At 42.2% G+C, this 12,010-nt stretch overlaps 2 protein-coding genes across 6 annotated transcripts in view; one reads left to right on the plus strand and one right to left on the minus strand.

Moving 5' to 3' along the window:
• kcnn4 (potassium intermediate/small conductance calcium-activated channel, subfamily N, member 4) overlaps positions 1-12,010 on the plus strand; it is a 17,968-nt gene continuing 5,958 nt past the window's right edge. Inside the window, exons 1-5 of one of the 4 annotated variants that reach the window (XM_035624891.2) lie at positions 21-611; positions 5,671-5,766; positions 7,255-7,494; positions 7,600-7,691; positions 9,411-9,546. In XM_035624891.2, the coding sequence (XP_035480784.2) occupies positions 210-611; positions 5,671-5,766; positions 7,255-7,494; positions 7,600-7,691; positions 9,411-9,546 (966 nt within the window). In that variant the 5' untranslated portion in view covers positions 21-209. Of the gene's footprint in view, positions 612-5,670; positions 5,767-7,254; positions 7,692-9,410; positions 9,547-12,010 lie in introns of all 4 variants that reach the window. The other 3 variants (XM_035624900.2, XM_035624881.2, XM_035624864.2) reach the window with 3 other exon arrangements.
• Positions 7,547-12,010, minus strand: part of si:dkey-79d12.4 (zinc finger protein 574) — a 13,591-nt gene continuing 9,127 nt past the window's right edge. Inside the window, exon 4 of one of the 2 annotated variants that reach the window (XR_007030792.1) lies at positions 7,547-7,680. The gene's annotated coding sequence lies outside the window, so the exon portion shown is untranslated. Of the gene's footprint in view, positions 7,681-8,541; positions 9,566-12,010 lie in introns of those variants that run through there. The other variant, XR_007030791.1, reaches the window with a different exon arrangement.

Raw genomic sequence — 12,010 nt, forward strand, 5'->3', positions numbered from 1 at the left:
ACACACACACACACACACAATTCATTTGCGGTGGACTGACGCACACTCCTAAAATTGTAGCCCACGCAAACAAGAGCGCACAGTCCGCTGCAGCGGTGCGCGTAAACACGCCGCGCAGGTGTGTCGTTGGCAACGCGCTGTGGTGAACCCGCTACTTCGATGAGCAACACACGAGAGAAGCGCCCGGTACACAGAGCGCCCGTCGGGCTATGCCTCATCCATCTTGGGAGCGAAGTGAAGGGGAAACCGGACAGACGGAGGACGGAGCAGTGGGGAGCGACCGCAGGGAGCGAGGGACAGGCGGCCGCCTCGTGTGCGCTCTGGACATGGAGATGACGACCCGCAGCCTGCCCGGCGACTCCAAAGTGAACTTGGTAAATGGCGATGGCCTGATCAGTCGGAACGTCGGCGACTCGGCGGAAGTGTCCGTGCCGCTGTCACTTGCCGTGAAGCGGACAACCGTGGAGGGAGACGACCTCTACAGACTGCGGGACAGGAACGTCTTACTGGAGGATAAAAAGCGCCTTTGCGCGCTGGCCCTGGGCACCGCGCTGCTCGGGATACTGCTCATGATCATCCACGCCGAGATATGTCCCTTCGTTTATAAACCGGTAGGTTTGATACAAATAACCACACCAATGTCTATCATTTTCTAACTTACTTTGGGAATAGATTAGAGTCGTTTGAATTGTGACACTTAAGTTTTGTTCTTGATGTATTACCTGAATTCTTCAGCTGACAATTTCACGAATCAAATCAAAAGTTGAGCTACAGTGACCTACTGCCCTTTTGCACATTCGCAAAGTCAGCGCACTTAAATCTTCAAAGTTGAATCATTTACACAACAGTTTGCACTCTAAAGATATAATAGTCCGCATCTTCACACACCCTGTTGCTCTCAGCATCATGCAGTGGAAAACCAAAGCCTGTTCCCAGTTGCTCTGCTGCTGTGCGGCAGCCCTCTAAACTCTTCTTCAACTCCTTGTGCAGCAGTTACAAGTGCTCAGAGAGGATTTCACTGACACCGTGACACGACTGATCAACAGATTGATACCAAGCCAATTTGTCTCTATGACTTATGACATATTTAGTAACTAAATTGGCCATAATTGACCATAATCGGTGCAGGGGAAAACACAAAAAAAGCCCACCCATACACAATTTGGCTGTATTTGTTGCCATAACAACCTCCTTGATTAGCAGACGGCACAGGACCCATGCAGCTCAACAGCAGAATCTGCACCTGGGCTTTGAACCCCCCTGACCTCCTGATTAGTTAGTCCATTTCCAGACACACTATTTGGTAGCACAGCCTCATGACATTAACATGCAGATCTCAGTGGATAACAATGCCAGGCCGCACAATCAACAAATTATTAACTCCCCCCCCCCCCACTTCCTACAGCACACGCCAGTTCCACATGTGGAAAAAAGTTCTCATGCATGCCGCAAAACATCAGACCACCTCCATGCTGTTGAAGTCAGTGATTGATTACAGTGTCAAAGAGCCCCACATTTCTAACTCGCAATCTTTTGAGAAACCCGTGGAAATGTGGCCCTGGCATTCAAAAGTATACATGCCCGATGCGTTGAGAGTCGAGAGGCCTGGAGGAAACGCGGCCGTCGTGAAATGAACAGTGCTGGCTGAGTATAACATTACTATTCCAGTTAACAAAGACGAACCAAGAACAGGTGTTGTCCGTCCATTCCTAACAACGAGCATCAGCCTCGGTAACATGGAAATGCTGATGCACTGGAAAAGCTCTGTGCGGCATTTAAAGCATATTATTTAGGAGAGTCTGCTTTGCTGATTTAGCCTCATAGCTTATACAATGATTGGCAACATTCATCTGTAAAAGTCATGTTCAAGGTGATGTTCAAGTTGTGTTCAAGCTGTGACATCCTTCTCCCTGGTGGACTCACATGAGTTCTGGTCACATCGGGGCTGTCTTAACGAAATACAGCTTGCAGTTGCAGTGCAAAACAGTAATATTGCTTTTTTTTTTTAATTTTCAAAGCCATTTTAAGTAGATATGCCGCAGGATGTTTTGGAGCATCCCCATCAAAGTTAATGCCAGTCTACAAAGTTATATTTTAAGCACACCTTTTCATGGTTATGCACGAAAACAAGGCTATTCATGGAACCTTTTTCCACATTTCACCTCTTCCCCTACAGCGAGATTGCTCACGGTACTCCAGGCTATCTTTCCACACCATTTAGTGTATAATTAGAGTGTTTGCATGGCCAGTCTAGAAGTCTCTATGTCTTGAGTTCGACTGGGCAAGATCCAGGAGTGTTCATTTTGACCAGGACGCAACCCCATGTCCTATTTTCAGCAACTCTTTGACGACTTTCCTGGAATGGCTTTACAGTTCAAAATAATATCCACATATTAAGACCGGCAAGTCGAGCATGATGTCTTGGTTTTTATAAAGTATTAGTGGATGTTTGAACAGGAAGTAAAGTGGATAATTTTGAAAATCTCTCATATTGGCAGGATAGGCTTGACTGATCAAGCATACCAGGGTCATACTTTCGGTCTGACAGAACATCCTACTTCATGGCTGCTTCATGGCTGCTTCCTCTTGTTGTGATTTTACTCTATTTGTTTTTGTTGTTGTTTTGAAGTAACATCAGATCAGGGCTAAAGACAATGCATATGAATAATGCATTACAATTTCCTTGAGTGCTATTCATTGATTTTACTTTCCTGTCAATTGCAAAAGTAAACTATGTATATTGATAATGATTGTTTTATTTTTCTTATTTTACTGTTTAATTTTAAAGAGGCAACACATATTTTTGCCCCTAGTGGTTCGAGGTGGTATTACTTTTGGTCACTTTGTAAAGACGCCGGTAAGGCAGCAGGTACTTTTCCTCAGAGCTCGTGAGGAAGTTGTCAGCACCCATTTGGAGATAACGGGGGAGGAGAAGAAAAAAGTATGAACGCTAAAGCTCCTATTTTGTATTTCAAATTTTAACAAATAACCTTGAGTTTAAACATCCAATAATATTAATAAGTAGGCTGGTTGCTTGACCTACCGATCTAGTTGAAAGAAGGCAAACTGCATGTCAAGTCATAATTTTTCCGCAAAATCGATGTCCCAGTGACCAAGACAATAACATGGTGAAAGAAAGGCTTATCAATACCACAGATGGTGTCATTTCTATAGCCATTACAATGCGTAATCAAGTTTAAGCCTAAAAGATTATAATTGCCACTTTAAGTTAAATGGCATAGCGTAGAAGTCAAATTTTCTGTCAAAATAAAAAGTTGTAAACATTAATGATGGGCTATTTTAAGTATTGCAGCTCACATTTTGTGTGTCATGGGTGGACTTGTTTTCTGACCGACTGCTGCAATGAGGTCACAAGTGATCCGCACATGGAAACCTGGCCTCCAGTCGCTGTATGACCCACATGCAAATTAGCTCACTAAACAGTTTGCTGCGTCCTTAACTTGCCTTCATTCAAGATGTCACTGCATCGGCCACATTTGGCCAAGAAGCAACAAGACGAGCATATAAGCCAGCTACGGCTCATGTAAATGAGGTCAACACTAGCACAAAAGCTGTTACCGTTGCTGGAATGAAGCTGTGAGAGAGCCACAAGTGGTCCATATCTGGCCCACATGTGTATATTTGCTATTGAATTCATGAATCGAAATGAGCTGCCACGTGAACAGCGGTGACAAACCACAGTTCTCCTCCTATGAGCACTGTGATATTCCTGTAGGGCAGCGGTTTTCAATCTTGGGAAGTTTTCTAGAGGGTTGACGACACACTGCAGTTAACCAATAATAACTAGCGGAGCAAACCATCAGTGCTGAGAGTTTCACACAGCAGGATGGTAGGGTTGTTCTACAGAGGACTAGTGATCTGCAGGTTTCTGTTCCTCTCAGACCTCCAATCAGCCACAGCCGTCCTTTACACTGTTTATGTGATGCCAGGCGCAGCTTGCCAAACATCACTCCTGACCTCACTCATCAGCGCACGTTCAACCACGAAATTCCTCACCGTGTCTGATGCTGTGTTTGACTGGTACAAAGGGTCACTCTGACTGCAATATTCTTATAAAATCTCCGCATGTATTTCAGACTCACGTCACCTCATGCGGTTCTGGTTGTTATTAACTCAACCTGCAAATGTTTTACCCCCTGTGATGTCTCCTTTCCCGTGACTGTCCCACTGAAGCCTGTTCAGCCTATTCATATGTTTTTTTCAGAATACCACAGGTTCCATGCGTGACCTATAGCAAAAAAATCGACATGAAAGCTAATGAAACCACACTGACTAACGCAACCAAATTAGAAAACTGAAATCAGATGCATGTAATATTGTTTTGGAAACTATTCATTCATTACAGAACATGCAAACCATAACTTTGGATTCTGTGTTTTATTATGATTTTTTTTTTTGCCTGTCCTGGTTACGGTGGCTCGTTGTCTGTCCAATACCCTGAGAAACAACCGCGTTAATCCAAATTAGGTTCACCCGGTTTGAAATGACTGTTTCCAACAGGAAAAACATTACAAAAACATTTTTTTTTGAAACTCGGCAAGAAACATGTTGTTGAACTCTGTGTTATGGAATGTGGTGAAACGTTGAGCTTTTGTGGGGTCGTCTAATTAGCCCTGGATGAAATACAGACATGATGTGGATGCTACGGGAGAAACTGGAAAACGATATACCTTGCCAATGGACGTCACACCATACCACCTACACGCTCAAGTTTCCTCAAGTTTGAAAGTTTGTAATTATCTTTTTAACTGTAAACCACATTAAACTTCACTTCCCGTTAAAAGCTTCCATTGACGTTGCATCAGTGGCTCCGAGATACACGAATGAAGGGTGTAGCTCTTTAACCTGCTGAGAACAAGGTGGTATGGCCTGTTCTTATTTTCTCTTAATATAGTTTTTGAAAACATATTGCCATTTGGGGCAAAACGTTCGTAGTGTGTGTATCTGTGTCTCCTACTGTCAGTTCCCTAGGATGGAAAGTATTTCATTACAAGCTCTCCTGTAACTGTAATTGAGCAGGTTTTTATATACCTTTTTGGAGTACATTACAGAATCAGCAATTCCACTTTCATTAGGGCCTGAGTTCAGTAAAATTCTAATGAAGCTCCTTCATTAGCCTGTTGTAACATAATGGCAGGATATTCCATTTAAATTAGTTCCAAAACATCTTTTATGGGGAAAAAAAAGCGATGGTTATCACACTTTTGAGAGCATCACAAATTAGTGAGGGATTAATTGGTAGCGTAGTGGGGAAATTGCCAAGCTTACAAGTGATTCATTTGTGACATAACTGGGAAAAGCACGTTGGGAAGCTGAAAAGAGTAAATGTTTACATTTTTGCTGACTCAAATTTGATCAAAATCGTTGTGGATTCAGTTTCTGTCCTCCTTGTTGGTTGGACCACACTGGGGGACGTTCCAGTGGGAGAAAAAATAACCCAAAAAGTTTACAAAACCATTGTCACTGAATATAAAATGTCTGACTTACCTCTTCTTGTATAGTTTAATAAACACCTCTACTTGATGTGGATACTGTAATAATCTTTCCATCCGTCATTACAACAAAAACCTTGATAATGGAGAACGTTAATCAATCAGCTGTTGTAGAAAGCCTTTGCTTTTCATGCCTTTGTCTCTTGTTTCTTCCCAGGGCTCAAACATCGCCTTAATCATCAACTGTTCCATCAGCCTGTCCACCGGGTGTCTCATCATCCTCATCATAGCGTTTCATTATAAGGACATCAGGGTGAGTTTGCATTTCCCCCCTTTGTTTCTATCAGTCTCTAGATGCCCTGTGTGCATAAGTGAGAACATGTGTGTACATGTCTAGATGCATTGTTGGTCATCAGGGTTGGAATGGTTTGAATAATTATTATGTAAGAATAATGCTGCTTTATTCACTGTATGCCTAAAAAGTGGACTGTATTTATATGCATGGTAAATGGACTGCATTTATATAGAGCTTTGCTAGTCTTATTGACCACTCAAAGCGCTTTACAGCAAAAGTAGCATTCACACAGTGCTGCTATTTAACACACTTTTTCTGTCACTTTCATCCACTGTCGAGACTTGCACGAAAACCTCAGCCCACACAGGCATGCACAATTTTACAGCTGCATTACTTTTCCAATCCTCTCTACCATTGAGTGTGGATTTGATACATATGAAAGCATTAGGTTTAAACTAAACAGAGGAACTAATTATTTTTTAATTTGCCCTCATACACAGTCCAAGTCCTTATATTCAACAAAGTGCAACACCAAGTGCAAAAAGTACTGTTTATATGGACAGTAGTTATAAATACGGAACTGCACTGCAGGATGCTGGTTGGGCTGCTGGGTTTGTACTAACCTACAGTGTTTTCTGTTTGGATGCAAGTCATGTGTGTCCGATACAAGAGGGGTTCGTGTCAAGTGCATAGAAGAGATAAGAAAGGGCAGGTTCAGGGTGGAGACTGACACACATGCATCGGCTGGTGTGATGAAGCTTTAAATGTTTGGTGTCAGAGGTGGAAAACTAAATCAACACCAACAAATGAACAGTACAATAACTGTAGTATTTACCAAACATACTTTTTGGCATACACCTGAGAAATAAAGGAAATAAGCTGTACTAAGAGTAGTAGGAACAAAATTTTTTTGACATTTTTTTCCCCCATTTTTTTTTCAATTTTCACAAAATCTTTGCTCCATTCCCACCGTCATTGCATCCATCTCTTGAGTTATCCACATACCTACAGCCCTTGAGTTGTGTTGCCTGGATATCTGTGGTTTCATGTCATTCATATCTTTGATGCTTAAAAACAACAACCTTTTCTTATCGCAGCCCGTTACAAACATGATGTACTGTAGAGACCAATGACATTGCATTTTGAAAAAACCTCCTCTTCTTTTTTTTTGCTTGTGATGCACATTGACACAAATATGCTTATATGCTGTAGCAAAAACGGTGAAAGATGTGCTTCCTTTTTTTTCTACCATGATCTACCTACACTGTTGACAGAATTATTTCTTCTGTATCGTATAAGTATCGTAGGAGAATGGGAGAAAAAATTTGAAACCAGTGAGAGCATATCTAGAGTTTTGTGCACATCCCTATAATGATTATTGATATGATTTCCAAACATGACATATTAACATTAGGGTATTTAATTTACTGGTTTCCACCTTTTACAACGTTTTTCATCCTCTCTCTCTCTCTCTCGCTGTCTTTACTGTCCTCCTCCATCTTTCAGCTGTTCATCAATGACCACAACCAGGTGGACTGGCGTATTGCCTTGACTAGCCACAGGGTTCTTGTGATCACTCTAGAGCTGCTGGTGTGCTCCATCCACCCTATTGGCACGTACTGGAAGGTGGGCCTCCACGTCAACTCCTCTTCCTCAGCTCCGCTCTGCGTTTCCAACCATCACAACGGGGCCCTGCTGGACATGGAGCTGCTGTTGTCGGTGCTGATGTTCCTGCGCTTGTACCTGGTGCACAGAGCCATCCTTCTGCACAGCAAAATGCTGCTGAGTGCCTCTTACAGGAGCATCGGCTCGCTCAACAACATCAACTTCACCTTCCGCTTTGTTCTCAAGGTACTGATGAACAAACACCCGGCACGCACGCTGCTGGTCTTCATCCTCTTCTTCTGGCTCACGGCGTCCTGGATGCTTACTCTATGTGAGAGGTAGGGAAAGAGAACTGTACGTACAGTAAGTATTCTGGATATGGAGATGTGGATTTGCACGATACACATCCAGCAGACTGAATTACTTCCTGTTCCATTTGAGCTCTCAGTCGTAACCATTTTCCACCAGATTCTCTCAGTGCTACCCAGTGAAAAAGCCTCCATCTCCACCAGTTTTGAACATTGTAATCGAGGATTCGTCACTAATGAAGTTCAATGACATTTGGTCATGCAGAGATATTACTCACACATTCTGCATGACTGCATCGCGTTTGCCTCCGAACGTGATTCGTTTATGCAGAATATGTATCCCTGTGCAACCAAATAAATTCCTTACATTCATCTTGGATATTTAGTGGGAACATTTTGGGATTTGGGAGTTTGGGATGTCTGTAAAAGCAACAGCCCTTCTGGTTCCATAAGCTGAGGATTGTGAGGAATATAGTAATATATGATTGTTAGCTCCCCTGTAGAGGTGCAGGTAGGCCACTTTTAAACAAAATAAATCATGCTGTTTCCCCATGTCTCCAGGCTTTATGCTGAGCTAACCATCTAATGACTGAAGCCTAATTAATAGGATTCAGACACGAGGGTGGTATCTATGTTCTCATCTTACTCTGCAAGAAAGCAAAGAAATGTATTTTGTCAAAAACTACTTCATTATTCCTTTCCTAATCTTACAGAGATTATGTATATTTTGGCTCAGAACTGTTGGCAGAATAATTACTACAACCACAAAAAGTTCTTTTTAAAAGAATGCCGGTTGTTTGCTTTCCACAATCTCTACAACTAAGGCACATTTTTTTTCCAGTGAATCAAAATAGAAACAAATTAGTTGAGCAAACTAGTTTTTATTTCTCTTTCAGTGGAAGACTTAGTCAGGATTACAGTCACCAGGCCCGATACATTTTCATATGTGAAAGTAGTAGTGAAAATAGTCTCTCTCTCTCTCCCTTTTTCTCTCACACACACACGCACACTCACAGGGACAAAGTTTGATGGTCAATTTGACTTTCTTGCTCAGAATGGATTTCCAATAATTTGATGATTTGATAATCATATTCTATTTTCTTACTCAAACAAGTTTCCCTTTAATGTGAGCCAACTAAACGTCAGCATGATGCTCTGCAGTCTGTTTGGCCGTTTGTACAGTGTAGTGTAGTCATCTTTTTAACCTTAATGGGAGGTTTTGCCTTCAGTTTCACATGTCTCAGCTTTGTGTGTTTTAATCTGTCAGAAGCAATAAAAGAGTGTTTGATTGGTAGCTGATGAAAGCACCAAACGTGTTGATTGCGACATCCAGGAGACAGAAGAAACAGTCTCTTTGTGTGGTTTCTGCCAAGTAGACCTGTGTTCACAATGGTACTCACTTCATCAAGAAGACTCATTGTGCACCGGAAATGGTTAATTTATTGCTGGATAGATAAGATATGAAGTTACATTGAGTAATAGCAGCTTCACGGACTAATCAGAATCTGAATCAGAAGCAGCTTTATTGGCCAAGTATGTGAACACATAGAAGGGATTTGACTCCACTCTTCCGTTGCTCTCAATACTTACATATAAATAGACAAACAGCTAGAACAACAAAAAATAATATAATGAGTAAATACTTATAAAGCATTATACATTCTGGATAGTGTATGTGAAGAACAGGGCCGGGACCGTTTACACATTTTGCCATGACCAGTCTCAGTCCATGCTTCCTCCTCCCTGCAGGCAGACCCAGGCATCGACAGGCCACATGGACACATCTCTGTGGCTCATCGCCATCACCTTCCTCACAGTGGGCTATGGCGATGTGGCACCCACCACCAGCTGTGGCAAGGCGGTGTGTCTCTTCACCGGAGTCATGGTAACTATAGGTTGGCTTGCTTGTAGAAAAAAATGTCACATGTCATTGAAGACACTGAAGAATCCATGCTCTTGTGAGATCCACCAACAAATACAAAGGTTTTAAATGCAAGTTATGAGCAAGTGTTAAAGGGATTGCATGCGACTGTGTGCACTGAGGAAATGAAACACACAACACTTGTTATTTCATCTCAAGCAGTTGTTTTGGCCTATTCAGAACATTATTTAGCAGGCACACCGGTAGAGGTCTTGACTGATATTATATTTAATGCTCGACTTGGTAAGTGCAAAGAATGAAGATGTATTATCTTTGTTCTAAACTCAACCACCTCACATTTCTCTGTGTGAGCTTGATAATGCAAAAAAACCAAGATGTTCTGTTGCTGTTCCTTTCATTGTGTTGTTCTGTTTTCATTTCTGTGCAGGGCAAATTATCCTTTACTTCCACTTTTATTCCATTTCTTCTCTGTTCTGTCCAGTCTTCTATTCTCTCCTCTTGTACCAATGTACTCTTCTCATATCTAATGTCATGATTTGGCTCATTTAATAACATAAATATTTCATATTATACATCATTTTCTTTTTTTTCTTTCAGTCTATTTTGTTCCATTCCCTTTCTCCCCAATGTACTGTATTCTCTTCAGATTTGTTCTATTTTATTTCCTTCTGTTCTGTGGCATATTATTGTGCTGTATTCCGTTCTGCACTGATCATATCATCCTGCCTGGTCTGTTTCATTCCCTTCCATTTCTGTCCTGTCGAATTGCACCAACTCTTTGCCCATTTTCCTATTTCATTTTTCCCGGGGTCAGTCCAGTCTGGTTCACTTCTCTCCTGCCACTCTTGTATTCTATCCAGCCCTATTCCGCTCTATATTCCACCAGTTATCTTGGACACATTTCTTTGTCAGGCTGCACACCCAAGCGGTGCCAACGGATATGAACGCTTTCATTCCCTTGAGTGTGTGATTTAGATCACAGCTGTACATTAGTGGATGGTGCCTCTGCAGGAGCTCTGCAGTACCAGGCACTCACGTGAAAAGACGGAGGAGGAGGGAAACTGTCAGCGTGCAGCGTGTGGTCCACGCAAAGCATCTGTACGGAGTGCGGCGTTTCTGCTGAGCGATGATACTGTTTTGCTGCTCTCACTGACTCTCCTCCTGATCGTATGTCGTGGAGATGTGTCCCATTAGAGGTTAAAGTTGGATCAGTTGTTCAATGAAATAAATAAATATCCAGGCGAGGAAGTTGAGAACACATTGGAGACACTTCAAATTGTTTTGTTCTGTGCATAGGCGCAAATAAGAGCGAAACAAAGCTTTTGAATTGCTGCTTTTTTTTTCTTTCATAGCAAGATATTATTGCCCTTTTTATGGTGTTTCAAAGGAATGCAGGGTTAAGACCCAAAAAGGAGTGGAGGGGAAGGGCAGAGATATTGGTGAAAGGTTTAAGGGACTGGGGATTTTATATTTGAGATAAAACACAAAGAGCTACAGTAAAACAAAAATAAGTCACTGGGATCAAGGAGCGGCTGTGTATTTTTAATTGGAAAACCAAATTGAACTTTGGTTTGCTGCCAACTGCCTCACCTGCGCTGCTTTACATGCTGGTACAAGCAGATAAGAGTCGCCGTCATCGCTCTGTATGTGGGCGCCGCTTAAAAAAACCTCTGTGACAAAGTGGAAAACAATCTTTTCCCTCTCTCTCTCCATCTCCCTTGTTTTTACAAGCCTCCCGTCTTATAAGGGAAAACTTTCCACCATATCCATTTTTAGGTGGTTTATTGTCTTTGGCACTACGACAACAGGAGGGTGTGCCAACCTGTGCCCATGGTTTGGAAAAAAATATATATTTCCCACACCATCACGGCAGTTCTTGGAGCCGGTGGCTGGGGCGATGCTCGCACCTGTAATGTGGCTGAAAGCCTCTACGGTCAGCACGTCTGCTCGACTCCTGCCATAACTCAATCTGCAGCTGTGTTCAGGGGTTGACAACACTGTTTGCATCCCATCACTACGTGAGGATGGATCCAAGGAAAGAGTTTGTACCTCCCAGGTTCCACAGGCAGTGTAATGATTGATACCTTGTGGCTGTTGGAATGAAGGATGAATCTATCTTTTAAAACTTGTGCATTCTTATGTCCATCTTTGATGTTGCACTCTCCTTCTTTCTCTCACTTTCCAATGCAAGCTGAGAAGAGGAAAACAGGTAAAGACTGGTCATCTTTTATCATTATCCTTGGTGATGACGGGTTAAGTGGAGTGTTTTGTCTGTGCCTCCTATGTTGCGTTTATTAGTGCGACTATGTGGATGCGATTCGCTCTGAATATTCACCATCAGTCTGTAGCTCGCTGTCCAGCAATAGCACAGAGCTATTCTCAGAGGACATCGCAGAGGCCTGTGTTTAACCATAAGACTCACTGTATAAATATAACTTTGATTTATTGGATGAAACCATATGAGGTA

This window comes from Scophthalmus maximus, chromosome 1 (genome assembly GCF_022379125.1).
Source record: "Scophthalmus maximus strain ysfricsl-2021 chromosome 1, ASM2237912v1, whole genome shotgun sequence".
Classification (NCBI taxonomy): Eukaryota; Metazoa; Chordata; class Actinopteri; order Pleuronectiformes; family Scophthalmidae; genus Scophthalmus; species Scophthalmus maximus.